This window comes from Gloeophyllum trabeum (genome assembly GCF_000344685.1).
Source record: "Gloeophyllum trabeum ATCC 11539 unplaced genomic scaffold GLOTRscaffold_00016, whole genome shotgun sequence".
NCBI classification, from domain to species: Eukaryota; Fungi; Basidiomycota; class Agaricomycetes; order Gloeophyllales; family Gloeophyllaceae; genus Gloeophyllum; species Gloeophyllum trabeum.
In genome coordinates this window covers 415,741-443,239 of record NW_006920425.1, presented here as the reverse complement: position 1 = coordinate 443,239, position 27,499 = coordinate 415,741, and the positions used below count along the sequence as shown (strand labels likewise).

The following is a 27,499-nucleotide window of genomic DNA, read 5'->3' as shown; positions in this document are numbered from 1 at the left end:
CGTCTGAGACCTACCTAATACCATGTTTTCGAAGGTCCGCTAAGCGTGCTAAGACCAACCTTGCGGTTGGCAAACACGTCGAGATTAGGAAGAAAGGAGTTGAATTTGATGAAGGAGAAGTCAAATCTGATGAGGGAAGTGATGACGAAGTTTGCATTCCAGGAGTGAAGTCAGTTTTTGCTATATTATCTAACACATAATGTAACTCTCGTGATCCACAGAGGGTATGGCAGCGATGATGAAAACAGCCATGAGCACGAAGAAGTCAAAGACGAAGCGATGGAGCTTCCAGTTGTTCGGTGCATTCAGGCCAATGTCATTATTGTTGAATTTGCTCATATATAGGTACGTACATAGAGGTCGCCAGACACCTACCACGCCAGAGCCACCTGAGGCCGATGATATCGTGCAGTAAGTTCAGTCTCCGATGTTGGACAGCAATTTTCATGGGAATATTAGGCACGGACCGGACGTCACATTGAAAGAAGAACTAATGGACCCGTTGCTCAAAGCCACATACGTGAATCTCCCGCATCTCCCTCGGTGAGTGTTCTCATTTAATTAATGCACTTTACTGAACACATGGTGTAAGACTGGGTAAACTGAAGCCGGCGTCCACCTATGGCCAATACAGCGAAGGCGGTCAAGTGATGTTCAGCAGCTGGAAAAATATTCTCAAATGTTATCAGGCGCCGATGTGCCAACTAGCGCGAAACGGCAAACACTGTGAGCATGTGGATAAAATTCTTGAGTACGTCTCTACACCCTTTATAGAATTGAAATAAGTTGCTGATACATTGCCACAAAATATAATAGCTACATCAAGGACGGTATAGTTTTTGCGCGTAAGGACACTCCACGTGACAGGTTCATAAACCTTTCGAGGATCTCCCCAGACATTTTGGTTCCATCGACTGGAACAAGCAAATCGATTATCATGAATAATTTTCCTGGAAGGCTAGCATTGTGTGCCTCCGTTATTTTGGTGAGGGAGTCGCACCTGGCTTCATATGTGGACCGAGGAGAATGGGTTCAAAAGTACATTGCCGGTATTTTTCATACTGTGGAATGGGAACGGTTTGCCTCGGTGGTATGTGCTGTCTTGAACCATGCAGACGGTATGAAGGCTCGGATTGACGGAAGCCTGATACAATTTAGCACCAGAATGGTGCGGAGGGCCGGTAAGTGGTGTGATTTAATGTACAATGGAGTTGATGATAAGAGTCCAATCTAGAAGTGGGTAAACCCAGCAACATCACGGGAACATCTGCAGCAGATAACAATGTACCCGGTTTGTTCAGTCCCAAGGAATCCGTGAAGACGGACAGGTCAATTCCTTCTTCATCTGAGGGAGTCCCCGGTGCTTTCAAAGTGGTATTGGATCCCACCGACAGCAGTAAGTGTTTCTTCTTTGTACTATATGTATGTGGGCTAATTTCTGCGCTCCAGTCCCCGTGTACGACGGACGTCTTGGTATTATCGACAGGCCTATCAAGCTTGCCAGTATGATCGACAGAATTCCGATGCTAGGCCTCCCTCTTTACCGTAAAGAGATTCGCCCGAACTCTGCCGCGTTGGTAGTATATACAACCGCTCAGTACTTCAATGGCAGTGGATCGGCCCGGTATCCTAATCTCTCGTTGAACATACAATGGGTGCTCCTTATCAGTAGTCCTCCGATGTAATTTTGTCCCATGCCGTGCTTGATCAATAGAAAACCGCGTTTTATTACTGTTCATTGACAATCTGCCTTACCTCCAATATGTAGATCATTAGCCCTGGTAATGATAAACCGCGGTAGGTGCTATGACCCATGGCATCTACATGATTCATATTGTCTGGCACCGACTAAAAAATATGTACTAGGCAGTCGACAGCGGCGGCTACAAAGTAAATATAACCTTGAGCCAACTACATAATAGATATATAATCAGAAGAAGAACGCGGTGGCTATAGAGTCATCGGAACAACTATAAAGGCATCGACCAGCAGCCGTACCTTATTGCCTTATTGGTCATAACTCGTGGTGCTGGACAGTTGCATACAGGGGATTAATAAACACATGTCCTCAAATACACAGTGCATATTGCTGTAATACAAACATGGCAAAATCACGACTCTGACAAGGAAATCATTCGTGGGAACCAGATCATCTCGAAGAATATTTCGCACGGTAAGTAGGCTACGAGCCGCGGTGGCTACAAAGTCATCTGACCGCCTACAAAAGCTTCAACCAACATCAGGCCTTAATGTTCACAACACGCGGTGAGGGACAGTTAAATAAAAGTTATAGATAAACACACATACACGAATACATAGTACATATCACTGCAATCCCACTTGCCAAAATCACGACTCAGACAAAGAAACCAACTGTGGGAACATGATCATCTCGAAGAATATTTCACACGTTAAACAGCTCTGCTTAAAGCTCTAAAAGGCAGTCGACCTCAGTGGCTATGAGCGGCGGCGGCTACAATGTCAATGCAGCCTTGGACCGACTACAAACTATGTAATACGCAGTCGAGGATGGTGACTATGAATCGTGGTAGCTGTAGGGGCTTCAATATGTGATGCTGCATCCTTGTCATTTCCCGCTGCTTGATAATCTCCGTTCTTTTTACATGTTGCTGATCTAATTCCTTCTCCTGTATGTTTACAAATGAAATACAGTTTATCAATCGATTTTACTGTTACATGGTGGATATTACCAGCTCAGTCCGAGTTCTTGCCGCGAATTTCCTGCAATTTGGTGAGGTAAGGGGACCACACAGCGCCAATAGCATCCAAGGATTGTCGGATATCTTCATGGCCTTCCGTCTGTAGCCTGCGTTTCATTGCCGCCTCCAAGGAGACCCAGGTCTTGTCCGGTATGTCGTGGAGGGGCGAAGACGGAAATATCGCTTTCTTCAGATTTTGATACGCCTTCCAAGTCCTTTCGAGAAAGAATATGTTGGAGTTGCCAGTAAGGGCCACTAGAACGTCGAGCAAAGCGCCTTGTTTCTGCCACTTAGTCTCCTTGCCGCCTTTACGAGGGTAGCCTAGCCAATCCCCTAGAGCGCCGAGAGTGACAGTAATAGCATGTTCGTTGGTGTCCGTACCGAGGCGATTCTTCGTTGCTGGTTTGACCTTCGTCGTAGATTGCCAAGCCAGTCCTGGTAATACCGTGTTCGAGTTCAGTTCTAGAACATACTGTTGTCGGTCCATCCGATGGTCGTAAACAGTTCGTACGAGTGTCGATAGCCAGTTTGTCTTCTTCAGGTACAGAGTATCTGTACAAGCTTCGTGGCAGTCCACTTCAATGAATTGCCAGGCTTTCCAGGTCCCGACTAGGATCGCATCTTTCAGCAGCCAGTCAATGATGAAGGTGGACGATAGAGTTTTGTCCGCTTTGTTTAGTTTATTCCATACTCCGGGTAGGTTCCCTGCCACCTCTAAAGGGGGTGTTCTGTCGGTGTCCTGATACGCAAAGGTTAGTAGGGTACCTGATATTACTGCTAGATGTGTTGTTGGTGGAAGTATATAGGTCGCCCTTGAGGTGGCTTTCCCTGATGCCGCGAGAATTCCTTTCACTTCGGTGAGGTCTTGCTTGAGTATGTTCTTGTCCAACAATTGCATAACGGGTGCAACATTGCTAATTTGAATAGTTAAAGCTGGCATTCGTCTTTTCAGTATTCCATCTATTTTAGAGCAATAATATTTTTAACGCTTGGATGAATAGCCTGTTTTTCGTTTGTACTCTTGTATGTATCCTTCGCGTCATGCGGATTACGATCTTTCCCTTGTTAGCATACTCCATGCCCATTGCATGCATATGTGTAAACCCGTTACGTTCATTGCATGTATCCCTTCCTCTGGCCGTACTTCTTAGCTCTCTATCGCTCTTGCTAGTCAACCGTTCGTCTTTGGTGCTCTGAGGTTCTGTCAGTTTCGTGGTACTATCCGCCCGTGCCTTCTTTCCTTTGCCATGTACTTCAGTCGTGGCATTAATTTCCTCTTCCTCCTCTTTTGGACATATAATATTAGTAGCTTGACTTTCATGCGCATCTGACTATTGACGCACCTTGACCTTTCCTTTTGCCTGTGCAATGATCCAGGTCATTGTTTTGAAAGTTTGTATCATCGTCATTGCTGTCTCTGTAATCATCATCTTCATGATCAGTGTCATCTGACGAAATCTCCGTATCATCTACTCAAACATATCATTATTATGTCGTTTCCATAGATCAGGTGAAACGCTACCAAGGCTTATTTCTTTCCCGTTACGTCGATGTAATTCTCTTGTGTGTTCCTTTTGGATCGGTATTGTTCCTTTCAGCGGTGCTAAGGTTTTGTGATGAGTGCCTCATGTTTGTGTGAGATGCACGACTTACTTCTTGATGGTAACTGTCCTTTGACACCGGAATATCCTCCTAACAATGGACGTTGATGCCGTACTAGCGCATTCCATCGCTCGGTTGTATCATCAGTTCATGGAACGTCTACATGATCAATATTGAAATCTATTGATTGTTGGTTGTTGCGTCTGACCACCTTGATTCCGGCCCTTGCTAGCCCCCCGGGAGGTATGAATACTTCATAAACAGGATCGTGATTCAGTGATTTTTGGACCATCGCTGATGGTAACGCTCATCATGAGCCATAATGGTCGTTATTGCTTTTTTGTGGAAGATGTATTGGACAGTAAAGTCATCATGTATTCCGGCTGGCGATTGCCCCTGTAACATGCCCGTCTTGGGCCATTGTAGCTATTTCGTGATGGGAATGTACCAGTTCAGCGCGTGACTTGGATTGGCTTTGGCTTGTCTCTTCATAGGTTTGTGTGTACATTGATTACACAGTCTTCCACCCGCGCAAGCATGTCCGTTTGATAAAGCACTGCTACTATTGAGTAGGCATCGGGCGGGACCTGATCAGACATTGCTACTGAAGGGAGGCGAGAATGGAGACGACGGCCTGAGAATGCGATGGTAGTGCTGTAATCCATCACGATGAATACACCGAATTCGATTAAGAATAAGTATGCAGGCGTGCATGCGGGTGGAGTTGGCGTTAAGACGATGAGTTGAATGAAGGATCCTATTTGATCTTGGCCGTCAGGATGGATGTCAGCGGCACGTCCCAAGTCCTTGCTGAATTGCATACTTGCGTCGTTTGGAAGCGGGTGCAACACGTTGACTTGACATCCCGTCCAGAATAGATGGTTGTTGTCATGTCCTCGAGGTGGAACTCTGTTTTCCAGTCCTTAACGTTCCATTAAATCTGTACGGTCCTTCGGAGCCATTTTCATGGCAATTCCGCCGTATTCAGTAGCAACCTAGTGTTCATCGTTAGTAAACTGGAATGTTTTGGAAGTGATTAGCACATTGAGTAATCCTATCCTGATGTCGTCATCCATCCTGGTTACCGGGTTGTATTGCATGTTCTTACTAGGGTGGATCAGGGCCGCTTGCTTTTCCACCATATAACCAATGCTGTAGCAGCATTTGCCTTGACTGTTGAAAGGCTGTGCGTTCCTCGTGTATAGGTGCCATTCGAATGTGATGCCTCCTGTATAACCATTCTTTCGAGAGGGAGGAGAGTCTGACCTTTCATCTGCCAGTCCCAATACATCTTCCATTATCCGAGCCATCCTTTCCATTAAATCATCTGAAACGGAATCATCCCCCAATCGTCGCAAGGTCCTCTCGTCCGTCACCCATCCCTGAAGATCGTCATTGCCTGCATCTGCATCCAGGCCCTTGTCTTGAATTGTCTTCACAATTCGTAACAGTATTGCCATTCCAGGGCGCAGGAGTATGTATCCAGTGTCCTTAATTTCTTCAATCGTTCGTGATTCAATCGGCAACTTGCGGGCTTTCTGTTCCTTGAGTCTACGATCATCAATTAAAATGTACGACATGGGTTCATCGGTACTCACTTCTTTTTGACAGTATTGTTGTCCACTAGGACCAGTAAAGTGATTGCGTCTCCCCAGGGCCACAGCGGGTGAGGGCAATTGTCTGCCTTGTAGAGTAGATACCGCTCGTCCAGTGCTGATTCGCTATACTGAGGATACATAGTAGGTACCATCGGGAAGATGTACGTGGTGATTACTTGCGTTGTGTTCAGTGACTAATGTTGATGCAGTGGATGGTGGGAGGGGAAGGGTCTGCAGGTCTCATATTTTGTACTGCTGGACATGCCGGTTTGTGATACTTTCCTTTGGTTCCGTGTTCCCGATCCTTGTATCTGTGGGGATCGAATATTTCCAGATTGTGTTGATTGCACGTCCTAATTCAGTTCGATGCACCTTCCCTAAGTGTCGATGACGTAGTGTGCTTGCAGGATTTGCGTTCATGCAGTTGGATACATCACTGCCTTGGAATGCAAAATTGGCACTCTGCAGAGCAATCGGTATCCTGGTAATATGACCAAGGTCAAACAATCCTACAATGAAGAAAGTAGATGCAGATAAACCATAACTCACAATATAATTGCACATTCTATCAACAATGGTAGATCTCGTCTGGATATTAATACACATGATCAACTGCAAAACAAACTAACAATCAAGAAATATTAGCAACCTACGACATTCAAACTGACGCGCAATAACGACCGACAGATAATCAAATTAGACCAAGTCCGTAGACATGCACCATGTGAAAACTACTTACAGTTAATATGGTTCACACGGTCCGTGAAACAAAGTCGGTACATGAACCATATAGGTACACTATGCTTCGGCCTACAGGCGTATCGTACTAATACATAGCTATAAAGACATAATTGTCGATCTACACTCATGTATATAAACCCTATAAATTTCGGAACTAAACCCGTCGGTTTGTGTGTCTGTCAGCAAACGCGCCTATGGCGCAAGTCATGTGACCCGTGCACACCCTAAAGGCACGGATGCGTTGAACTTGTGACTTGCACTGCAACACCCTTCACACAATTCGAAACTTTGCTCTCCTGCTTCACCTGTAAGTTTTGGTTCCTCCATCTGGATAGCCAGACGCCTCGGACAAAGCATACCTCTAGAAATGTCCATCCCCATTTCGAACTCAATGCAAGATACCGACCGCCGATCTTCCAACGATAGGAAGCATTACCTGGGTGTACTTGGTCTCGATGAAGCAGAAGAAGCCATTTTTAAAGTACGTTCCCATAAAGTACTTTCAGTTAGTATCATGTTGTTGATTCATCTGACAGGAGAAGATCCTCGCCTTGGCTGAAGTTTACTTGGACATGCATAAGCCGGTCAGTCAGCAGATAGAGGATTGGGAGCTGTATATACAGCAAGTATGTGGTATAATCTATTTAACATGTCTCTATTCTAACTGCATGGTCGAAAGGTATGCACACACTTTGGGGATGAATTGGGAGAGCATAAGAACCGGCCAACCCATTCGCCGATATGTTGCGCGGCTCCTTTCTCATTGGTACCGAAGATGCTTGAGCGCGCGCAAAGGAACCCAGTCTGCAGAAATGGCAGCCACTAAAACCAACAGCGGAAGACGATCCGGGAAGCAACGTATGAAGAAGCACGGGGATGCGTGATATGAACCGGTGGAAATTGTGAATCGTCTACGTGGTACAATAATTATCGTGAAGGGACATTAACTGATAATGAATCAGGCATACGTACTCGTACCAGCTATGGTACCCCCCAAGGAAAGGTGCGATGACTCTGTCCGTTTTTTCCTCGGTTCACTCCACCTTGAACTGTCCCACCTCACCCCGTTTCTAGAGGCGACTGGCGTCAAGAGCGGTACCAAGTTGCGGGCGATGGGGACTTGGAGGTTTGAGCGCATCCGTCATTTCATCGACTCCATGCGCAAGGAACATCCGGAAGTAACGCAATTCGCTGCAAATGTTATCACGCTGGAGATCGCAAGGTAAGTTGTTCCTATATACTTATATCCTCATTCATGCTATTGTGATTGCTAATGATCAATTGTATAGCCTGGGTGCTCCGTGTCGCCCTATGCCTATGGATACATTCTAAGTCCTCCATGTGAAAAGCCGACTGTATAAATATGTCGAAAATCATGTATGTATGGAAAGTATGGATCATGTACAATGTTTGGTGTATCATGTATCTCGGTTATCGGGTATAAAATGATCGATGTAGGTTCACGGATTGTACGTGACTCTTGAGAGGTGATCGACTCCACTGGCTATCAATGACAGTCGCTTTAGTCTCTACACTGTCTGGGACTGATGACAAAAATCTATAATAAGGGGACAACAGTGCTGCCTATGAGCCGTGGTGGCTACACGGGCAGTCGACCTCAGTGACTATGAGCCGCAGTGGCTACAAAGTCAATGCAAGCCTCAGATCAATTACAAAACCTGCTATGAGACGCTGTGACTACATAGTCAGTCTAACATCTGATCGAGCAATATAGGGCAATAAAAGTTGCCGGAACCGTAACATATAGCGCATATTAGTATGCTACAGCATACCGTCATCGATGAAAGTTCATGATTCAGACTGCGAACCTCACCGTGTGAACTGTTCCATCTCAACGTTATTTTCACACGGTAAGTAGCTCTCCTTCGATCCGTAATAGGCAGTAGACATTGCTTACCAATATAGATAGCTTACATAAACCATTCACACCTGTCGCGTGGGGTGGCTGTTTCTTTGAACTCTATATCGATTCCCTTCCGTTCTTCCTTCTCGAAGTCAAACAACTGTTTACTACTCTTTGAGACAAGTGACTTATGAGACTATTGGCAATGCTAACATTACCGTATTGGGTACTGTTCACTACTGTGATCACAAGTACCTTGTATCTTCAGCATGTTGGGCATATCACCAAGGAATCACTGACTCCTCAGAGACAAGTCTCTTGTATGAATGTCAGCAGTGATTATGCAACAGGAACATCCTGTCTCCTGTTTAAGGAGTGCAATCCAGTCTCATACTGGCTCCAAAATGGAGAGAATTAGAGAAACGAAGTCTGTCCTGTACAACAGGGGTATTTTCAAAAGGACCAGCACAGTGCGGTGATGCTTCCATCATATCCGTCCTGGAGGAATAAAGTCTCTCGACCAGGTATAGATTACAATCATATATTTGGAGAACATTTGGATCTACCCCCCTCCATTGTTGTCCGGTTCATGTGATATACTTTACACTGTTATAATCAGCTTATAATGTCTCCAAGTAGAATGTGCCGCATAATCAGGTTGATGGAACATAGAAACTCTGTACACAAACATGATTTTACCGAGATATACCATAGGCTCCGGAGAGATACCTATTATTCACCTTATTCTTATTATATCTGTCATTGGCAAGAGGAATCAAACTTAAACCAAGAGACTGCGGATCATATTCATGAGGAAGTTAATCCAGACAGAGTTTCTGTCAAAGGTGGAGGTTTAAAAGGATTGCCTAGAGCGTCATTTTCAGCATCTGAAATTCTACGATATGATTATAAATATTTATCAACAGAGGACGAACCGAGTCAGACCATACTATCAACAAAGGAATTCAAATTCTTAGATCATATGATACGATTTGATGCCTTGAACACATACAATAAGTCTAACAATGTAGTCCTTAGTTATATTCCCTTGTCTGTAGTCTCACCTAAACTGCCTCTGACAAAATTAAGGTTACTAGCAAAGGTTCATAAAATCAAGATTAATACCCGGACACCAAAATTTGACATCGAAACTGCTCTATCAACACACCAATGTGACAACTGTTATCCCACAGTAACTGTATTCCTCCCAGTAACACCACCAAAACATAGGTCTGGAGGTAAACAACAGGCTCACCATGATAACACAAAATATTCTTTTGACACTAACACAGAAGATGTAAAGTTTCCCCCTAAACCTCCTTCAGAACAGTTAATACAGAAAGTCATACATGAATTCAGTTCTTCTCAGAATCCGGCTCTCATTGAGGAATCTGGATGTGCAGTGTGTGGAACTCTATGCCCAAAATCAAAACTTGCCCCATTAAATAACTTTAAAGACAAATTGACATTACTCATAGATAATGGCAGGTCAGTAACGAGGAAGGAAAGAACACATAAGTCTCATCACTTAAATGCTATACCTGGCCCTGTTATTGAAACTAAATTCGATAAAATATGTCCCTCTTGTGCTACATCTCTACCAAAAGATAAAGCACCTGAACTAGCCTTAGCAAATGGACTGTGGATAGGCGATGTGCCTGACCAACTTCAAAATCTGACATTTGCGGAGAAAATGCTCATAGCCAGAGTGCGCCACAACCGCTGCGTGATTAAGGTGTCCTCAGGAATGGGAAAAATGAATGCCAACACAATCCTTTTTGCAAATCCCATTCCGAAAGTTTATCGGACTCTACCACCGCCGAGATCTGAATTGGTTGAAGTTTTGGCATTCATTTATACAGGTCCAGTACAACCAACTGATGAGGAATTCAAAAAGACACCTTTACTCGTAGGTCATAATCGAGTAGCAAATGCACTGGAGTGGCTCAAACTAAACCACATTGACTATCATGACATTGATATATCCTATGACAACCTCAAATCATATCCACAGAATCAGCCACCTGTTGTTATGTCCTATAATCCTCAGTTTAAGCCAAAGGAAGGCATAGCTAAAAGCGTGCATGGATCTTTGGATGAAGAAGAGGGTACCGCCTCAGGCCCTTGTCCCTTGGTTGTGCATGGTGTTACTGGGGAACAGCTGCATATGAAAAGTATAAAATCTTTGAAAGCGCTAGCTGTGAAACATTTAACCTCTGGTGGTCAAGTGATGGCTATGGGTCATGCAGAAAATCTGGAGTCCATCTACAACAATCCACAATTGTACCCGCAAATATTTCCATGGTTATTTCCCTACGGCTTGGGGGGAATAGCACAACCTAATTATTATACTAAGATATCTGAGCTGGCTCACAAACAACATTTGCTGATGTATCATGACAAAAGATTCCAACTGGATGAATACTTTCCTATTATTGCATTCAACCATGAGCAAAATAAAGGCCAGCACTACCGGGGGGTTCTTGCTAGCTGAAAGACGTTCGTTTGATGACATCACTGATAGGTTGCTATCTGTTGACAAGACTACCCTCACTGATTTAGCTCGTAGGTTATCCAATGGAGATAGGGTGATCCCAAACACCCCAGAAGAAAAGGCTTGTTTCCAACTCCTTGGTGATCTTGACCATATAGCTGGCCATGTTGATGGATCTATTACAAATAAAAAATACATGAGAAATGAAATATGGTCACTCATAGCATATAAAGGTGCCCCATCATGGTTTGTTATATTTGCTCCAGCAGATGTACGGCATCCAATCTGGAACTGATGAAATATTTAAACCGGTACTTATCCCAGATGATATCAGAGCAAAACTTGTGACTAATAATCCTGTAGCAGGTGCTTGTTTTTTCGATATGATGGTGAAATTGTTCATAAAACATGTCCTTGGTGTAAACAGTGATCATGACAGTTTGTACGGAAAACCATCAGCCTATTACGGAACAGTAGAGCAGCAGGGACATCTGACCCTGCATTTACATTTACTACTCTGGATAGCCAACTCATTGAGCCCTCAAGAGATATGTGACCGAATGATGGATAAGAATTTTCCATTTTACACTGAGATGATTGAATATCTGGAAGGTGCTCATAAAGGTGAATTCATAGATCAGACCATGGAGGAAGTCAAAAGTGAGGTAGCATATGACTCATCCCACCCAAACTATAAAGACCCGACTCAGACACTCCCAGATCTCCCGCCTTACCCCTGTGATCACAGTTTCAACCATAATTGTCAGACCTGTACATGTCATTCAAGTCAATCCTGGTGGAGAAAATTTGTTAAAACAGTAAATGATCTACTCCTAAAGTCCAACGTACATAGGACATGCGATGAACGATGCTTGGTAAAAGGTGTTTGCAAAGCTCGATTCCCAAGGGAATTAGTAGAGGAGACTCACATCGATACCAATACAGGGTATATACAAATGCAGAAAAAGGAAACAATGATAAACACTTTCACTCCTTCTCTGACATACTTACTGTGATCTAATTCAGATGTTACAAATCTACTGTCTGGTACAGCACTAAAAGCCGTAGTAGCATATGTAACTGACTATATTACCAAAACACTGTTAAAAACTTACACCATCTTTCAAACAATATGAGACGTGTTTGACAGACAATCCTCTATGATGGGAGGAGATCTCCCAGACCAAGAAAAGGCACGGAAACTATTGACACAAATTGTCAATTCATTGTCAGTTAAAATGGAAATTGGGGCACCCATGGCATTGGCTTATTTACTTGGTAATCCAGATCATTACACCAGCCACAAGTTTCAGACTGTATTTTGGAAATCTTATGTATCAGAAGTACTGCAGAGCTGGGAGGATGACAATCCATCTGAAGATACAGAAAATGTCAATGCAACACTGAAAAATAAAGTAATGGTTCATAAAGTAAAGATGGCTACACCCCTTACAGTACAGTTATGGACTATACACATCGTTCTCTAAAATATGAAGATATGAATTTATATGACTGGATCAGATTATCGCGCAAGAAACCAATCCCAAAGCCCACACCTAATAAAAATCAAGAACCGACTATGTCAGACAATAGCTTATCTGAAGAATTGGACTCCGGTGATGATCTTGTTCCACAAGAAGAAGTCATGGATCAAATTGATATTAATAAACGGAACAAGAAGACCAAACCTCAAGACTTGACTTTTATTGCAGGCCATCCCCAACACAAGAAACACTACATTACCTTAGTCAAAGAAGGGTTTGGCTTGGTACCAAACTTCATCAGTGGCTCACTCCCAAGGAGAGATGAAGGTAATCGGGAATATTATTGTGCTACAATGATGACTTTATTCAAACCATGGCGTACTGGTCAAGACCTTAAATCTCTCGGTCAAAGTTGGGACGATGCATTCCACGTTCATAACTTTACCCCCCACCACACCCAAGTAATGTCCAAACTCAATATACAATATGAATGTTATGATGCCCGAGATGATTACTCCAAACAAAGAGAATTGGGGAATATACCCGGTTTACCAAATATGCTGGATAACATGTCCATGGAAAAAGGGAATAACTTCAATGACCAAGGAGAATACACCATGCCATATGAAAATGATATTCAACATGAGGGTGCTGCTGAGTATGGCAATACTGGAAAACGTTCTGGAAAACGACTACAACAGATGGATGAAATAGAAAAAATTCTTGATGGTTCAGGATGGCTAGACAAATGTCCCAGTCAAATCGAACTTGAAATACCAATGGAATCAAACGATATTGAACACAAAACTAAACAGCAGTGGACAGAGTTGATCCAAAAAAAAACAAGCTATACTAGAAGAAAGGGATAAAGACAAGCAAGGCAAGGGCAATACCTCCGGAAATAGAAATAAAGTGAAATGGAGCGAAGTCAAGATTGTGGATCAATCTTATCTACTGAAGGACTACTTCCAATCGAGGCCTGATGTGGCAAAAATGCAAGCAAGAGTAGTCAAGAAGTTTTCGCTGAGACCAGAACAAGAGAGAGCATTTTACATCATCGCAAACCATGCCAGTGCACCTCAAACAGAACAACTAAAAGTGTACTTAGGAGGAATGGCAGGTACCGGGAAATCCCAGGTAATCAAAGCACTCATATACTACTTCAATGAAAGAGGTGAATCACATCGGTTTACAGTAATGGCACCAACCGGTTCTGCGGCTGCAATAGTGGGAGGATCAACTTATCATTCTATCCTTGGGTTCACAGACAATTCAGATAAAATAAACAATAACTCGCCAGCACTAGCCCAAGTACAAGCAAGGTTGGATGGAGTAGAATATATATTTCTGGATGAAGTCTCAATGCTATCATGCCATGACTTATATCGGATATCTGCTTGACTGTGTAGGGTAACTGGTCACGCCAATGAACCTTTTGGGGGAATCAATGTCATATTGTGTGGTGACTTTGCACAATTGCCACCGGCAATGAACCGTCCCCCATTATACAGTGATAGGGTGGGGACACATTTAAATAGAAGGATGTCTCCTACTGATCAAGAATCAGCAATAGGAAAAGCTATATGGTATCAATTCACATCAGTAGTTATACTCCGTGAAAATATGAGACAAAAATCACAGACCAAAGAGAATAACAAACTAAGGAAGGCATTGGAAAATATGAGATACAAAGCTTGCACTTTACAAGACATAGAATTTCTTTGCAGCAGAATAGCAGGAAAAAGTGAGAACAAGCCTAAACTATCTGATCCAAAATTTAGACATGTATCAGTCATCACAGCAAGAAATATTTATCGTGACAGATTAAACCAGTTAGGATGTGTCCAATTTGCTTCAGACACAAACCAACAGCTAATTGACTTTTACTCCACAGATAAATGGAAAACAGACATTAAAATGAATAGAAAGAAGAATAAAAGTAAGCATAAATATCATTCCAATGCAATAGACGAACTTACCCAAAATATTTTATGGAATCTTCCTCATGATGCCAGTGACCATGTTCCGGGCAAGTTATTCCTTTGCAAAGGCATGCCAGTCTTAGTTTAAAAAAATGAAGCAACCGAATGTTGCATTACAAATGGAGCCGAAGCAAGAGTTGTATCTTGGCATTCAGAAGACTCTTCAGGAAAATCAGTGTTAGAAACCCTATTTGTTGAGCTTGTCAACCCTCCAAGAACAATTAAACTAGATGGCCTTCCAGAAAACGTAGTACCTTTGACCAGACACACTATGAACATCCAATGTAAAATGCCCAACAATGAGATAGTAATGATATCTCGGCAACAGATACCAATACTCCCTAATTTTGCCATGACTGACTATGCTTCTCAAGGAAGAACCAGACCGAACAATGTAGTTGACCTTAATAACTGTTCTAATCATCAATCATATTACACTTGTCTCTCCAGAAGTGCCTCTGCTCAAGGCACGATCCTAATACAAGGATTTGATCCAGCTAAAATAATGGGAGGTGCTTCCGGTTATTTACGCCAAGAATTCAGAGAACTGAAGATTCTAGATCACATATCAAAGCTACGTTATGAAGGTACTTTACCAGGCCACATACAAGGCCACCGAAAAAATACACTTGTAAGAGCCTATCAAACCTGGGAAAAAGATGAATGTCCAAAAGATGTACATGCAGCTATAAAATGGTCAAAAGCTAACCCTTCACAGCTCATTGACTTTGTGGATGATGCAAAATGGAAATTATCAACAGACAAAGACAAAAAAGAGCATCAGAAAGGCAATATCCCCAGTGTTACCCCCAAGCAAACTATCATACATATGGCAGGTCCATTGCGAACCACCTCAGAGAGCAAGTCAAGCAATGTGAACAAAGATGGTACCAGCTCCCAACCCAACCGGAAATGTTCCAGAGTCTGGACCTCCCATAGGCTTCATTTGGCACTCTAACTACTCCTGTGCATATGATGCCTTACTGGAATGTAAAACTGAAACAAAAAGACTTGATGAAAATGATTATTGCAGGATTTAATGATGTACACAACAAGGAAAGTACAATGGAACAGGCAAGAGATAACCTAAGAGACAAATTGCATAGTATAGCCCGAACCAGATTTCCTTTGCAGAGAGGAGAAGGTACATCAGTTGCAGATCTATGTCACATACTCCTCCACCAATCAGGCATGATAGAGGTAACAAGCAATTGTAAAAAATGCGACTATCAGAGAATGCATAGTTTGATGTTCGAGTATCACTTTATCACAAGACTCCCTAATGCAGGCATGCAATGTCCACCGACAACAATTGCGGAATGGTTAGCCTTATACCTAAACCCAACAGGTATACAAGGAGGATCTAGACATTGCAGAAACCAGACCATCAATACAGTTTCCTTACACAATGCGCCCCCCCCTACTTGCCTTCAATATTCATGGAACCAATTTAAATCTCAGCAAAAGTTTCCGATTGAATATGGAAGGACACAAGAAACACTTTTTAACAGGAATGGTCTACCATGGCGAGTACCATTTCAACTGTCGATTCATTGACAAAACTGGGACAATATGGTACAATGACGGTATAAGCACAGGCAGACAGTGCGTAATTGAAGGAACCTTATCGAATACAGATATGACTGACTTAACCAAATGTAAAGGGAAAGACATTTCATTAGTAATATACGCACGGCGCTATTAACTAACATGAGACTCAGGACTCATATCCTGCCATGCAAAGCAATGGCCCTCTTCCCACAAGTGGAGAGCTGTTGGGATCATTGTATGCCTTTCGCCTATGTTTGCACCTAAGGGTTGCCCGTTGGAGCTCCCCGCGAGCATGGACTATTGACCAGATCTCGGAGCTGGGATCGGAGGAGAATTTGCGGGATTTGTGGAGTGTACTGAGATGGGGAGTGCCTTGAGCGCTTGCTTGCTGCACTCAGGGGAGTGTGTTGGAATTTCGGGGTTATTGGTCGAGCTTGTGAGCTCACACGTGATAGGATGGCGCCGTCATAGGCAGCCGTAGCGGGTGAATGTTTATGCGAAACTCATATATAGTCACTGTATCTGCTCTTTGTATGGTATGCAATTGCCCTGCGGGCGGCCGGTTTGCCAGGAGGCTTTCAACAGAGAGTCGGGTAGATGATGAAGTAGAGCCTGCAGTGCATTGACTCGAGATATAATGGCAGCAGGTGGCCCCCAACATACGAGGTTTTGTGGGCTTTATGCCCCGAGCAGGATTCAGATGCCATGTTGAATGTTCTGCTGTTTACATGCTGCAAGTTGCTCTATTTATATGTATGAGGAGTGGGGTGGCTAGCATTCTTGTGGCTAGGTTGTGGCAAACAGGTGGGCACGATCTCATCTTGGATCAAAAGGATCACTCTCAGTTGTGGCCGAAGAAGTCTCTGTAAGGATACGCACCTGCACTCACTACCGTATTTGGCCAGTAGATTCCTTATTCAGCTACTCACTACTGTATTCAGACTCTAAGCTATACAGCTCCTTCGGAGCCTTCGAGTTAATCCTCTTTGCATTGATTTCATCTCTTCTCGTATTCTTCTATTTTCTGTCTCTATCTCTTCTATTCGTTACATGTGATCTTGTAGTATAAAAGCCCAGCCCATGTACCTCATACCTTAGTCTTTTTCGAACCCAAATCTCTTGTCAACTCTACCTGTGAGAGACTCAAAATGTTGATACGCCCCAATGCTCTCTGACCTCCGAAAATGTGGATTCAGCCTCATGTACAACTTCTCAGAGAAGTCTATCCAGCAGCGGGCATGAGATGGTGGACGGCAGCAGTGGAAGGACTTGTACGGTGGAACTGAAGTTGGTTTGCGGCTAGGCATTGTATATATAGTGTATCACAACGTTTTGTAACAAAAGAAAAGAAAAAGACATCTTCACCCATTTCAGGATCCAGAGTTAGCGTCCCAGCGTTCTTTGAAGGTCAAATCCGTCGACCTAAGCATACTAGCGATTGCATACTAGCGATCGAATCCTTTCACCTTATGTTATTGTTGCTCTCAGCCTCTTGCATCCTTGACCACAGCATGTGGGACTTTCGTTATTAATTCATTGTCTACTTTTATAAAGAGCTTATTAACTGCTTGACCACAGGGGAATCAATAATCAGGTCATCGTTGATTGCCTCGACCGACTCCTCAATCGGTTTCGGTCGTTCCCAGTTTCGTGTTTGACTCTAGTGGCTTCAATAAACTCGGACCATCTACGGTGTCTTTCTCCTCCCTCCCTCTCGAACTATATCTTACCCTTCGGTTTCCTTAGACCTTTGGCACCCATACCGCTGGGTGTGGTGTGTTGGTTTTGTTCTGGTCTTTGGGTCTGTTGTGTGTCTGTGCATATCAACCTCAAGACTTATTCGTGGTGTCACTTATCTAATCAGTGACCTCACAGTCTCTACCGTAGTATATGATTGGCTGACGTGTGATATAGTGGTTTAGCCGCTCTGATGTGGCTTGCAGATGCACCTGAAGCATCATGGTTGTCAGGTCCTAATATGGTCACAGGTCACCGGTGGCCTGTTGTTAGGCGAGTTGACAATGGGAAGTGTCACACTCGATCTGGCCGTTGTCACCATACACATTGGTACAGGACTCCTGACTGTCAGGTACCGGAAACTGAAGCCAAGGGGTACATACAGTCCCGGACAACCAAAGACAACAAGTTCGGTGATTTCCGGAGGTCCGATTTTATTGCAGAAATGAGTGATTTAGACTCTAAGGAAGAGATTGGCATGAGCTGATTTCTCATAAACCACCTGTCATAATGGGTCTGGACGGGCCGAAATAGTGGCCGTATACAAAACAAATCGGGAAAAATGCGGAAAATATGCCAATCGACTCCTTTCACCCGTTCAACGAGCTCAGTCTGATCCTGGCTTAAATCTAATAATTGGACCAGCTGATATGCCATAATAGCTCTCATAAATGCAGGCTAAATATGGCCATCAAGGTAACGTGTGTCATAAATTTGAACTTCTTTGGGCCTTAGATGGAGGTCCGTAGTCTTTGATGATGAAGAGTTATGGAGGCAGCAGCATGCACAGTGCGCCCTACACAACTCACCTGTATGACAAGTCCTAAGTTTATGAAGGATGAGTCCTTACCGGCAAAATTGGGTGTGTGCTGAACATTGTACCCATGGGAATCAGTGTTGCCGAGAATGCGTGCGACTTTTGTGCTGTAGTCTTGAATACAAACTTCAATTTCCAAATTAATGTCCACTTGTATTGGAGACTACAAACAGACTACGAAATCGCATTTGTAGTGTCTGTTTGCAATCACACTGTGTTTTCGTCTTGAGTTGTTCATGTATTTCCGTGGTTTCTTCTACGAAGAGGTTTTTTTGGGTTATCTGTCTACTGGAATATTTTGAGAATTTAATCGTATCTCCTTCCTTTACTGCATGCTCTTTGTCGTGTGTGGCATGTTGTTACCGTGGGAATTGACTTCTGTGGCTGTTTGTAGTCGGTGGCTGAGGTGCCGCGCCGGTTGGGATCTCTGGCTTCTCATTGGCTCCTGCTTACTATGACATAGCTTGACTGCAGAAAGCACATTTCTGTAGTTGAGTGATGTCATAGTTGCCCACTCCCTCATTAGTCTAGTACTTGCAGCAGTTGAAGCATGTCAACTTGGTGGGCTGTGCTTCCTATTAATCCAATCATTGTTGGATTTCAGCTTTTGGGTCTGAGCTTGTGAGCTCGCACCGTGTTGCGCGTGGTCAGAAGGGGACCGCCGCAGGCGGGCCTGACTGATAAGATGATAAGAAAATCTTATATATTTGCTGTATCTACTCGATGTACCATATGCGATTGCCCTTCGGGCAACCCACCTGGGGCAAACATGCTCGTCTTCTGTTTGCTTGGAATATTTCAACAACATTACTGGTACATACACATTGATCTTATGTTGGCTATAAGAGGTTCTTGAATGTTGCACTTGTGTTCTGAAATAATATGCTGACTGCTGGATAGTTTGATGGATTGTTACTGTGGGAATTAGTCTCAACGTTGATTGTTTTTCACACACATAGTCTGAGTCTATGTGTGGGTGGCAGGGACTATGATACAATTTCTCTGGTCACAGGCATCTTGGGCCTGTGTTTCTCAATCTCTGCTGCCTCTGGAACCCTGATTTCTGACACTCAGTGGTATCTATATGTCCCCTTGAGAAATTGAAGCTAGTACATGTGTAACATATATTCCATTTCTGCTCCCAGCTGCTTGGAGTACTGTTTGAGTACCCTTTCTGATGACTGTCCTTCAGCTTGGTTTGGGAAAATGAATGCGAGGGAGCTGCCAATCAAAGATTGGCAGTGGATGAGCGCTCTGGTTCTGGTAGGATGTTACCTGGAGTCTGCAGGTATTATTGACTATCTCTTCTACTGGGGATAAAAGACCTGTGTCATAGAGCTGCCAATCAAGGATTGGCAGCAGAGGAGCACTTTGATCTATGTTACTTGTGTCTAGTAGTGCAGCTGCTACTATCCCTTGGGCTGGGTACAAATACAATTTTATTGTCTTTTTGTAGCCACCAATACAGACCAACTTTTAATCCGTCAGAATGGCAGGGACTTTTATGGTACAATGATGGCAGAGCCACAGGAGGACAACTTGAAAGTATGAATGAAGGGGACATTGCAGATACAGATCTAAGGGATTTCAATATGTGCATAAGAAAGAGTACTGTATACATCAATTGGAACATTTATACACCCAATGCTAACACTTATCAGACACAACTCAGGACTTGTGTCCTGCCATGCACAGCAATGGCCCTCTACTGACAAGTTGAGTGGATGCTACAGCTACTGGTAAAGCTTGTATGAACGACCCCTTGCTATTAGGCAGCAGAGCTGCAGGGCTTGTATACACTGTGGCCCATAGGCTGACTAAGCTACGTGGAATATCCCTAATCCTACTGAGCCCCACCTATGATGTCACTGACCCACATGAGCTCTGTGCCTTGTACAATAGTGGAATATACCAGAATGTTTCAGAGGGTTCCGGTACATTCTGGTATGTAGAGCTGGCAGCTAAGTCAGCACCCAGTTCAACATTCGAAAGCCTAGATGCAACTCCATACAAGGGTTTACAGGTCCCCAAAGGCTCAGGGTGTGACCTGAGAGGTCCGGTGACTGTATAGAATGTCATTGAAATGACCCAAAATTTTGGCTGTATCAAAAAGTCGTGGGAAAAATGAGGAGACCTCATTTTTAGACGTTTCCAGCCTCCCTGAGTCCGAAACTGAACTCGGCTTCTCGCCAAAAATTCCCGTTCGGTCAGAAATCAATTTGCTGCCTTTGGTTGTCCGGGACTGTAGTAAATATGATATCATCCGCGAGGGCCGTCGGCCGAATACATACATGCAGTGCGTTTTAGAGCCAGAGTCCGTTATCTATCTACGAGTGACCATCAAGATAAACATAAGCCAAAATAGGAAATAGTCCGTTAAAACATGGCAAGTGGCTGTGATCATGACGGCCTTAACCGTCACACGGGGGTGCAATAGCAAAGACGGCGAGCTCCGGCAACCGTATAAGGTCCCACGGTGACAGGGCCTCTAATAGATCGTAATCGTACAGTATCAGCCTTGAAATTTGATACGGGAACAAGGGGGATCTGGAATATGCAAATGGGCTGTCGCGAGTGAAGCAGTGCATGATTGCTATCGTTCGGCGGCATGCTGTGCCCGATAAAGATGACATTGCGTTGCTTATAGTTCTTCCTCCATCACTCAGCTTCGAAGTAATGTCTAGATTCTCTGGGAAGATGCCTCAAGTCGTAAGCGGTGTCCAAAGTTGGTTTGGCATGTATTTTATCATATAAAGTGACATTTTGTAAGCTCATCCATTCGCCTTCTCTGCTCCCTTTGTTGTATTGAGCTCACCATGTCAGGTTCCCCCCATGAGCACGTCGCTGTCATAGGGAGCTCATGCCGGCTCCCAGGAAACGTAACTAGTCCGACACAATTCTGGACCAGTCTTCTCGACGGAAAGTGGGGCGAATGCAACCGACCTCCTCCGCCCTCACGTAATTTCAGCGGGTCCTCGCGAAACCAGTACCGAGGGGGTTGGCTTGGTCCTGAAGGTGTTGAAGACTTCGATGCGTCTTTCTTCAATGTGACTCCTGGAGAAGCCACTACCATGAGGCCGAACTCTCGTCTGGCGCTGGAGTTGACTTGGGAAGCTCTGGAAAATGCCGCGATAGTCCCTAGCACCCTGAAGGGGAAGAACGTATCTGTAACAATTGGGATGGGGAATGAAGACGGCTGGGCATTACGGAGGTTCGCCGAAGACGGCCAAAAGGCTTTCGACCATAACTGGGCTCAGATCTTCGATCCAAGCGCTGTCGCGGGCCGTGTCGCGCACTTTTTCGACTTTCGCGGCGCTACTTGCACAATCTCCTCTGCGTGTGCGAGTGGAATGCAAGCTCTCGAATATGGTCAGTTATTAGACTTCCCGCTTTCTTCCTTGGAACTGACAAGACTATCCAGCAATTCACACTATCATTGCCCAAAATGCGGAGCTCGCAGTTGTCGGAGGAATTGCCACCCATTTCTCTGAGTCGTCGTTCCTATGGGCTTCGTCGCTGAAGATTCTGTCATCGACAGGGAGATGCTCTGCATTCTCGCCGACGGCCGATGGTTACGTTCCTTCAGTAAGATAAAAGTTGTCCCACTTCTGAATATCGTTCACTCTGTATATCAGGAAGGGGCCGTTCTGTTCATCCTGAAAAGAGCCGACATTGCAATGCGTGACCGAGATAGAATTGATGGTGTCATCCGCGGTCTGGCTCTCCGAAACAATGGCCGAACCCCGAGTATTACCAGTCCTGATGCAGTTGCGCAAGCGTCCCTCCTGCGCGAAGCCCTGGATGCGACGAACGTGAGCAAGGAACAGGTAGTGTTTCACGAAGGTACGTCTAGGCTAACTACGGCAATTCAGTTTTTGACATCGGACTAGCGCATGGTACCGGTACCTTACTGGGTGACATGATCGAGTTAGAGGCCATCCAGGACGTACACCGATCGCCTCGAACTGAGCCTCTGTATTTGACAACGTCCAAAACGGTAGTCGGTCATTGTCAAGCCGCCGCTGGGCTAGTAGGTGGGTGTGCAGAAAATCTAATAGATGGAATTTGAAATCTTTTTCTAGGCCTGTTGAAGGCACTCCTATGTTTCAAACATCGCAAGATACCCCCACATCATGTGCAGCCCTTTCCGGACCTGAATGAGGGATCAGTTCGAGTGCCGATTTCCACAGTGTCACTTGAGGTCGGACGACCTCTGATCGCTACTGTTAGTAGCTTCGGTTTCAGTACGTCTTTCTTCAGTGGCCCTTTTCGCTGAGTTAGTATTTCTGAACGTCAATCACCTTGCTGTAGCTGGGGGCATCACGTGTGCTGTGATAGAATCTGGCCCTATAACAAGAGCAGAAGAATCGCCGGCTCCACTTTTGGATCGCCATATCTTCCTTTTTTCTGGGAAGACGTACGAGGCGTTACTGGAGTCCGTGTCAGACGTAACTGAATACATACGGACATGCCCATCGGCGGTAGCGGAAGTGGCCACAATCCTGTGTGCCGGTCGGGAGCATCATTCGGTTCGCAGGGCTATCATAGCAGCCGACGGAGATGACTTGGAGCGATGTATGGCGGGTGAAATACCTGTCTCAGGATCCAACAATATTCGCAGCTCCTTCCAGTCGTTATCATCCAGCGAGTTGGGACTCCTTCCGGATGGTATAGGCTTTATGGGATGTGGGCGCTTGGACGCTCAGCGCCTAATAGCAGATGGTCTAAGCATCGATGCTCTAGCCAAATTATTTGAGAGTGATCATTCTATCGACTTCAGAAGTCTGTATGACAGGTCAACTATATCTCCCGGACACCTGTGCCGATTTCCGTTATACCCTTTTCAACGGCAATTTTGGTGGCCGACCACGCATTCATCTTCAACAAGTCGAACATTCTTAGAACCCCTCAGTCCGACAGATACTCCGCAGGCTCTGTGCAATTCAAGTACCAGTCTCGATACTCCGATTTCGATTGTTGCCAACGCGGTGGGGGCTGTTCTTCATCTCGATCCTGCTGCCCTGGACACTATGGCCAACATATTCGATCTTGGCATCAATTCCATTAACAGCATCGAGCTAGCTCAGCTATTATCGAATGCCTTTTCACGCCACATTGCGGGGGAGGACTTGTATAATCTCTTAACGTTGCAGTCGATATGCGACTTCCTCTGTGGCCACTCCACCACGCAACCTGCATATTCACAATCTTCTCTGGAGTCCTTTGTAGAAGAGTTCAGCTCGCCTCTCTCTGCCTTTCCCTCTGTTTCCTTGCCCTGCCCCCCCGGAAAGCGGGACGCCTGCACTATTGTTCTGACGGGGGCCACCGGCTTTCTTGGTTCGCACATTGTGGAGCATCTCCTGGTGTCTAGAAACTCCACAGTCTACTGTCTCATCCGAGGAGATTCTCTCCTTCGGCTCCGTTCATCCTTCCGGTCCAAGTGTCTCAATATCGACGCCTTGAATGGAGCAATCCTGTCTGGTAGACTCCGTTGCATCTCCATCACAGACCTTGCCGATCCTGGAATAGGATGCACTCGGGAAGAATACGAAGAGCTTCTGGGTAGTGCAGACGTTGTGCTGCATTGCGCATGGAGAGTTGATTTCAACTTGCATTTCAAGGCATTCCAATCTGACCTTCGTGCGACTCGACACCTAGTCCAGTTCTGCGCCTTGAGTAGGAAGCACGTGGTACTCCATTTTGTAACGAGCTGTTCGACAAGTTCTGGTTACGATGGCCAAATGGTGCCGGAAGCACCGCTGGAACTGAGATTGGACTACTGTCTACCACAGGTGCGTCGGAATACGACGTGGAACAATGCAGTCGACCTCTAACAGTACATTCAGGGGTATGCATTCTCCAAACTCGCCGCTGAGCATATGCTGTACCGCATGCATGATCCGGAAAGCTTCGACCTCTGCATTATGCGAGTTGGTCAAATCTGCGGTGACTCCTCCCGTGGGATCTGGAATGATAACGAGATGATACCTATGGTATTATCCTCCATCCCAGTACTACAAGCGGTCCCGCAGGAACTGCCAGACGTCACGTGGGTTCCTGTCGATATATGCGCCGCTGCTCTATGCGAAATCATATTGGATGGCGAATTGCGATCGCTGGATGTGTATAATATTACAAATCCACATGCCACAGGATGGCCTCAAGTCGTGGGATATGCGGCCGAAGCTCTTTCGTGCCCCGCACCTCCCTTTCTACCTTTTGAGGAATACATCGAAGTTCTACGTGACCAGTCGTCTCACAAATCCCCATGCGTCAGGGACAGTATCCTTTCCATCTCTCGCTTAATCCCTGCGTTATCCTCCAGGTCCATATGCAGACCCGCATTCTGCAGTCTTGACGTCGCACGAGCAGTCAAAGCCAGTGCTACCTTGGCAAATTGCCCCCCGGTTGATTCGGGATTGGTCTCCCTAATCATACAACACATGAAAAAGAACATTCCAATGGCGCATCCAGAAACCACGGATGGAGAGATACAGAAGGAAGTAAGATCCTCTGCTTCTAGTGGCCGAGTCGTATTCCTTTTCGGCCCCTCCTCTGGAGCAGTCAAGTTATCTTCCGAGAACGCCAAGCATCGTCGCATATTCGAGAGGCTGATGACGCACGCCATGACTGCATGCCCATGCCTTCCCGACCTTGTTCGGAGCAATTATGCCTGGTATGTACAGCCTTCGCCTTCGTGCAGTTTATTCCCTCCAACAATGTCATACTACAGGTCGGAACGTTATTCATCCTTATTAAAAGCCCAATTACATACGCTCGCATTTCAACTTTATCAAGTGGAAGATCTCGCGAAGAGGGGCATATACCCATCGATCGTCTTGGGATACTGCTTCGGGGAGTTTGCAGCAGCCATTACGAGTGGTGCAGCATCCGAAGAGAATATCACCAGGACTATTGTGCTACGCATATCGGCTATCTCAGGGCACTCTTGTGTAGCCAACGACACCCGTCGACAGGAACCGGTCAATTCAGGACATCCTCTTGCTGCGTCTTGTGAGGGATCAATGCTCAACGTTTTCGCTCCAATCGATTTCATCCGCCGAAATCTTCTGCACATAACTCCAACGCCTGAGATAGCCATACATGGTGGTCCTCGGCATGTGGTACTCACCGGAAGCCAGGCAGCAATATCAGCTAGTGACACTTACCTCAAGGAACGGAATGTGGCATGCGCAATAGTCGATACGACCGTTCCATCCCATTCACGCCTTATGGACGGAGCAATTCAGTTGTTGCGAGGGGCTCTAGTTGACGGATCCAGTGGTGATTCAATGCTTGAAGATTCCCCGGCTAAGTCCAGGGCCGATCAACAGTGCACTTATGTCTCTGGATTGACCGGTAGAACAATGCCGCTGGAACTAGTGGGGCTCAATTACTGGCTCAGACACATGCGTGAACCGCTGAGATTCTTCGAGAGTATGTGCACTGTTCGTCGCATTTGTCGGCAGGAGCGAGGATCCGTGGATGAGAGCTGGACCTTCCTGGATCTAGGTCCGGACTGTGTTCTGACCAACATGGTGAACCGGTACGAATGGGATGACGTGAAGGTATACAAGCCGGGACCGTACATGAATGTCGACTACCGGAAGACCAGTGCTGCTGGTCTTGAAGTGCCGCATGCCAGGAAAGGCGACAGGGCTAGCGGGCCTACAGGAGAGACCACATTCAGTTCGACTGAAGGATATGATGAGGTCACCGAAGTCTGTCTGTCAATAATATCGTCCATTTTGCAATACTCAAAACATTCATACCCAACCCTTCTTCAAGAGTCTCTCCAATCAATGGGATTGGACTCCCTTGGGTTTGTTCGCTTACGCACGGAACTGAAAGGCAAGATGGGTGTTACTATCCGGCCATCTGCCTATACCTCAGAGCTGACGCTGCGGGAACTGCTTAAACGGGATGGACTGGTTGCCGCGCCTGAAGTGGTCGCTAGGCCGACGTGAAACCCTCGTCATAATGCGCATATGATCTGTACTCCCGTCGCCGGATCTGGGCTTGTAATGTTGTAGTATCGGCGTGTGTCCAAGTAGTAGTACACCGATCGTTGTGGACTAATACGGAGGTAAATATATGTTCAAATCAGCACCGATCGTTGTGGACTAATACGGAGGTAAATATATGTTCAAATCAGACAAATGCCAGGTAATCACGAGGGCCGAGGTGCGAAAGCCGACACGGACGCGCTGAAGCTTGCTGAGGTCGTGGGATGTGAGAGACCGGTGGATGGGTCCCTTACATCTGCAGATTGACGCCGATGGATCTGTGGTCCGGTCATCTGGAACGAAGTCAGCATCGTGGCTCGGGAAATCCGGATCACACACTTCCTGCCCTGTCCTTCCACTGAGGGCGGCGGAAGAGGCATGGGCTTCTGATAGATCTGCTGGAATGTCACCGCCTCGGCTAAAAGCGCCCAATCGCTGTTGGGACCGTACTCACCGGGCTGCAACATCCTCCAATTTTATGCTTCAAGTTGGCAGCTACTTCCTTAAGAGGGTGTAAGACGCCCTCAGCTGGTTCGAATTCCAGGCAACAGCCACATCGCGGCCGACATCAGATGAACTTTGACCGGCAGGCTCCGGACAATACCAGTCGTCCAAAGTTATAGTGGGTTCACGCACTGTTTATCTGTTCATCATCGAAGTCGATGTACCACTGCCAGTACAAAAGGATCATGACACATCCATCGGCAGTATCAAGGCCAACGAGAAACAGGCATTGCTACTAGTAGTGCGCGCTTCTCCCCGTACTCGACAATGTCCCAGTCAGCTTTCCCTCCGATGGATTTTGCCCGGTTCGTCTGGCGCAGGTCAACAAAGGACCCTTCGAGATACGTTCGCGAGGCCCACGGTGGCGAGGTGTTTGAGGATATCTCAACCGCTTCTGCA

At 45.5% G+C, this 27,499-nt stretch overlaps 10 protein-coding genes across 10 annotated transcripts; 9 read left to right on the top strand and 1 right to left on the bottom strand.

Moving 5' to 3' along the window:
• Positions 1-1,165: 1,165 nt before the first annotated feature.
• GLOTRDRAFT_133173 (uncharacterized protein) lies at positions 1,166-1,685 on the top strand (the record flags this gene model as incomplete). Its single annotated transcript, XM_007872089.1, has 3 exons — positions 1,166-1,181; positions 1,235-1,396; positions 1,450-1,685. The coding sequence occupies 3 exons, from the start codon at positions 1,166-1,168 to the stop codon at positions 1,683-1,685; spliced, it is 414 nt and encodes a 137-aa protein (XP_007870280.1).
• Positions 1,686-2,715: 1,030 nt separating this feature from the next.
• GLOTRDRAFT_96477 (uncharacterized protein) lies at positions 2,716-6,060 on the bottom strand (the record flags this gene model as incomplete). The annotated part of the gene is made up of 8 exons (XM_007872088.1): positions 2,716-3,680; positions 3,865-4,005; positions 4,064-4,189; positions 4,374-4,452; positions 4,829-5,178; positions 5,251-5,317; positions 5,366-5,873; positions 5,921-6,060. 8 exons carry the CDS (start codon positions 6,058-6,060, stop codon positions 2,716-2,718), a joined length of 2,376 nt encoding a protein of 791 aa, XP_007870279.1.
• Positions 6,061-7,028: 968 nt separating this feature from the next.
• On the top strand, positions 7,029-7,993 carry GLOTRDRAFT_133171 (uncharacterized protein; the record flags this gene model as incomplete). The annotated part of the gene is made up of 4 exons (XM_007872087.1): positions 7,029-7,142; positions 7,198-7,287; positions 7,624-7,883; positions 7,951-7,993. The coding sequence occupies 4 exons, from the start codon at positions 7,029-7,031 to the stop codon at positions 7,991-7,993; spliced, it is 507 nt and encodes a 168-aa protein (XP_007870278.1).
• Positions 7,994-9,507: 1,514 nt separating this feature from the next.
• On the top strand, positions 9,508-9,942 carry GLOTRDRAFT_49258 (uncharacterized protein; the record flags this gene model as incomplete). The annotated part of the gene is made up of 1 exon (XM_007871996.1): positions 9,508-9,942. A coding segment is annotated over one exon (435 nt), but the record flags the coding sequence as incomplete, so codon positions are not given.
• Positions 9,943-10,281: 339 nt separating this feature from the next.
• On the top strand, positions 10,282-11,019 carry GLOTRDRAFT_49318 (uncharacterized protein; the record flags this gene model as incomplete). Its single annotated transcript, XM_007871998.1, has 1 exon — positions 10,282-11,019. One exon carries the CDS (start codon positions 10,282-10,284, stop codon positions 11,017-11,019), a length of 738 nt encoding a protein of 245 aa, XP_007870189.1.
• A 1,579-nt stretch (positions 11,020-12,598) lies between these two features.
• On the top strand, positions 12,599-13,372 carry GLOTRDRAFT_96476 (uncharacterized protein; the record flags this gene model as incomplete). The annotated part of the gene is made up of 1 exon (XM_007872086.1): positions 12,599-13,372. The coding sequence occupies one exon, from the start codon at positions 12,599-12,601 to the stop codon at positions 13,370-13,372; it is 774 nt and encodes a 257-aa protein (XP_007870277.1).
• Positions 13,373-13,904: 532 nt separating this feature from the next.
• On the top strand, positions 13,905-14,573 carry GLOTRDRAFT_49145 (uncharacterized protein; the record flags this gene model as incomplete). Its single annotated transcript, XM_007871985.1, has 1 exon — positions 13,905-14,573. A coding segment is annotated over one exon (669 nt), but the record flags the coding sequence as incomplete, so codon positions are not given.
• A 3-nt stretch (positions 14,574-14,576) lies between these two features.
• On the top strand, positions 14,577-15,245 carry GLOTRDRAFT_27607 (uncharacterized protein; the record flags this gene model as incomplete). Its single annotated transcript, XM_007871959.1, has 1 exon — positions 14,577-15,245. A coding segment is annotated over one exon (669 nt), but the record flags the coding sequence as incomplete, so codon positions are not given.
• A 720-nt stretch (positions 15,246-15,965) lies between these two features.
• GLOTRDRAFT_48993 (uncharacterized protein) lies at positions 15,966-16,190 on the top strand (the record flags this gene model as incomplete). The annotated part of the gene is made up of 1 exon (XM_007871969.1): positions 15,966-16,190. The coding sequence occupies one exon, from the start codon at positions 15,966-15,968 to the stop codon at positions 16,188-16,190; it is 225 nt and encodes a 74-aa protein (XP_007870160.1).
• Positions 16,191-21,406: 5,216 nt separating this feature from the next.
• pks9 (polyketide synthase) lies at positions 21,407-26,557 on the top strand (the record flags this gene model as incomplete). Its single annotated transcript, XM_007872176.1, has 8 exons — positions 21,407-21,959; positions 22,012-22,175; positions 22,226-22,433; positions 22,481-22,624; positions 22,673-22,834; positions 22,902-24,382; positions 24,437-25,266; positions 25,324-26,557. The coding sequence occupies 8 exons, from the start codon at positions 21,407-21,409 to the stop codon at positions 26,555-26,557; spliced, it is 4,776 nt and encodes a 1,591-aa protein (XP_007870367.1).
• Between the last annotated feature and the right edge of the window lie 942 nt (positions 26,558-27,499).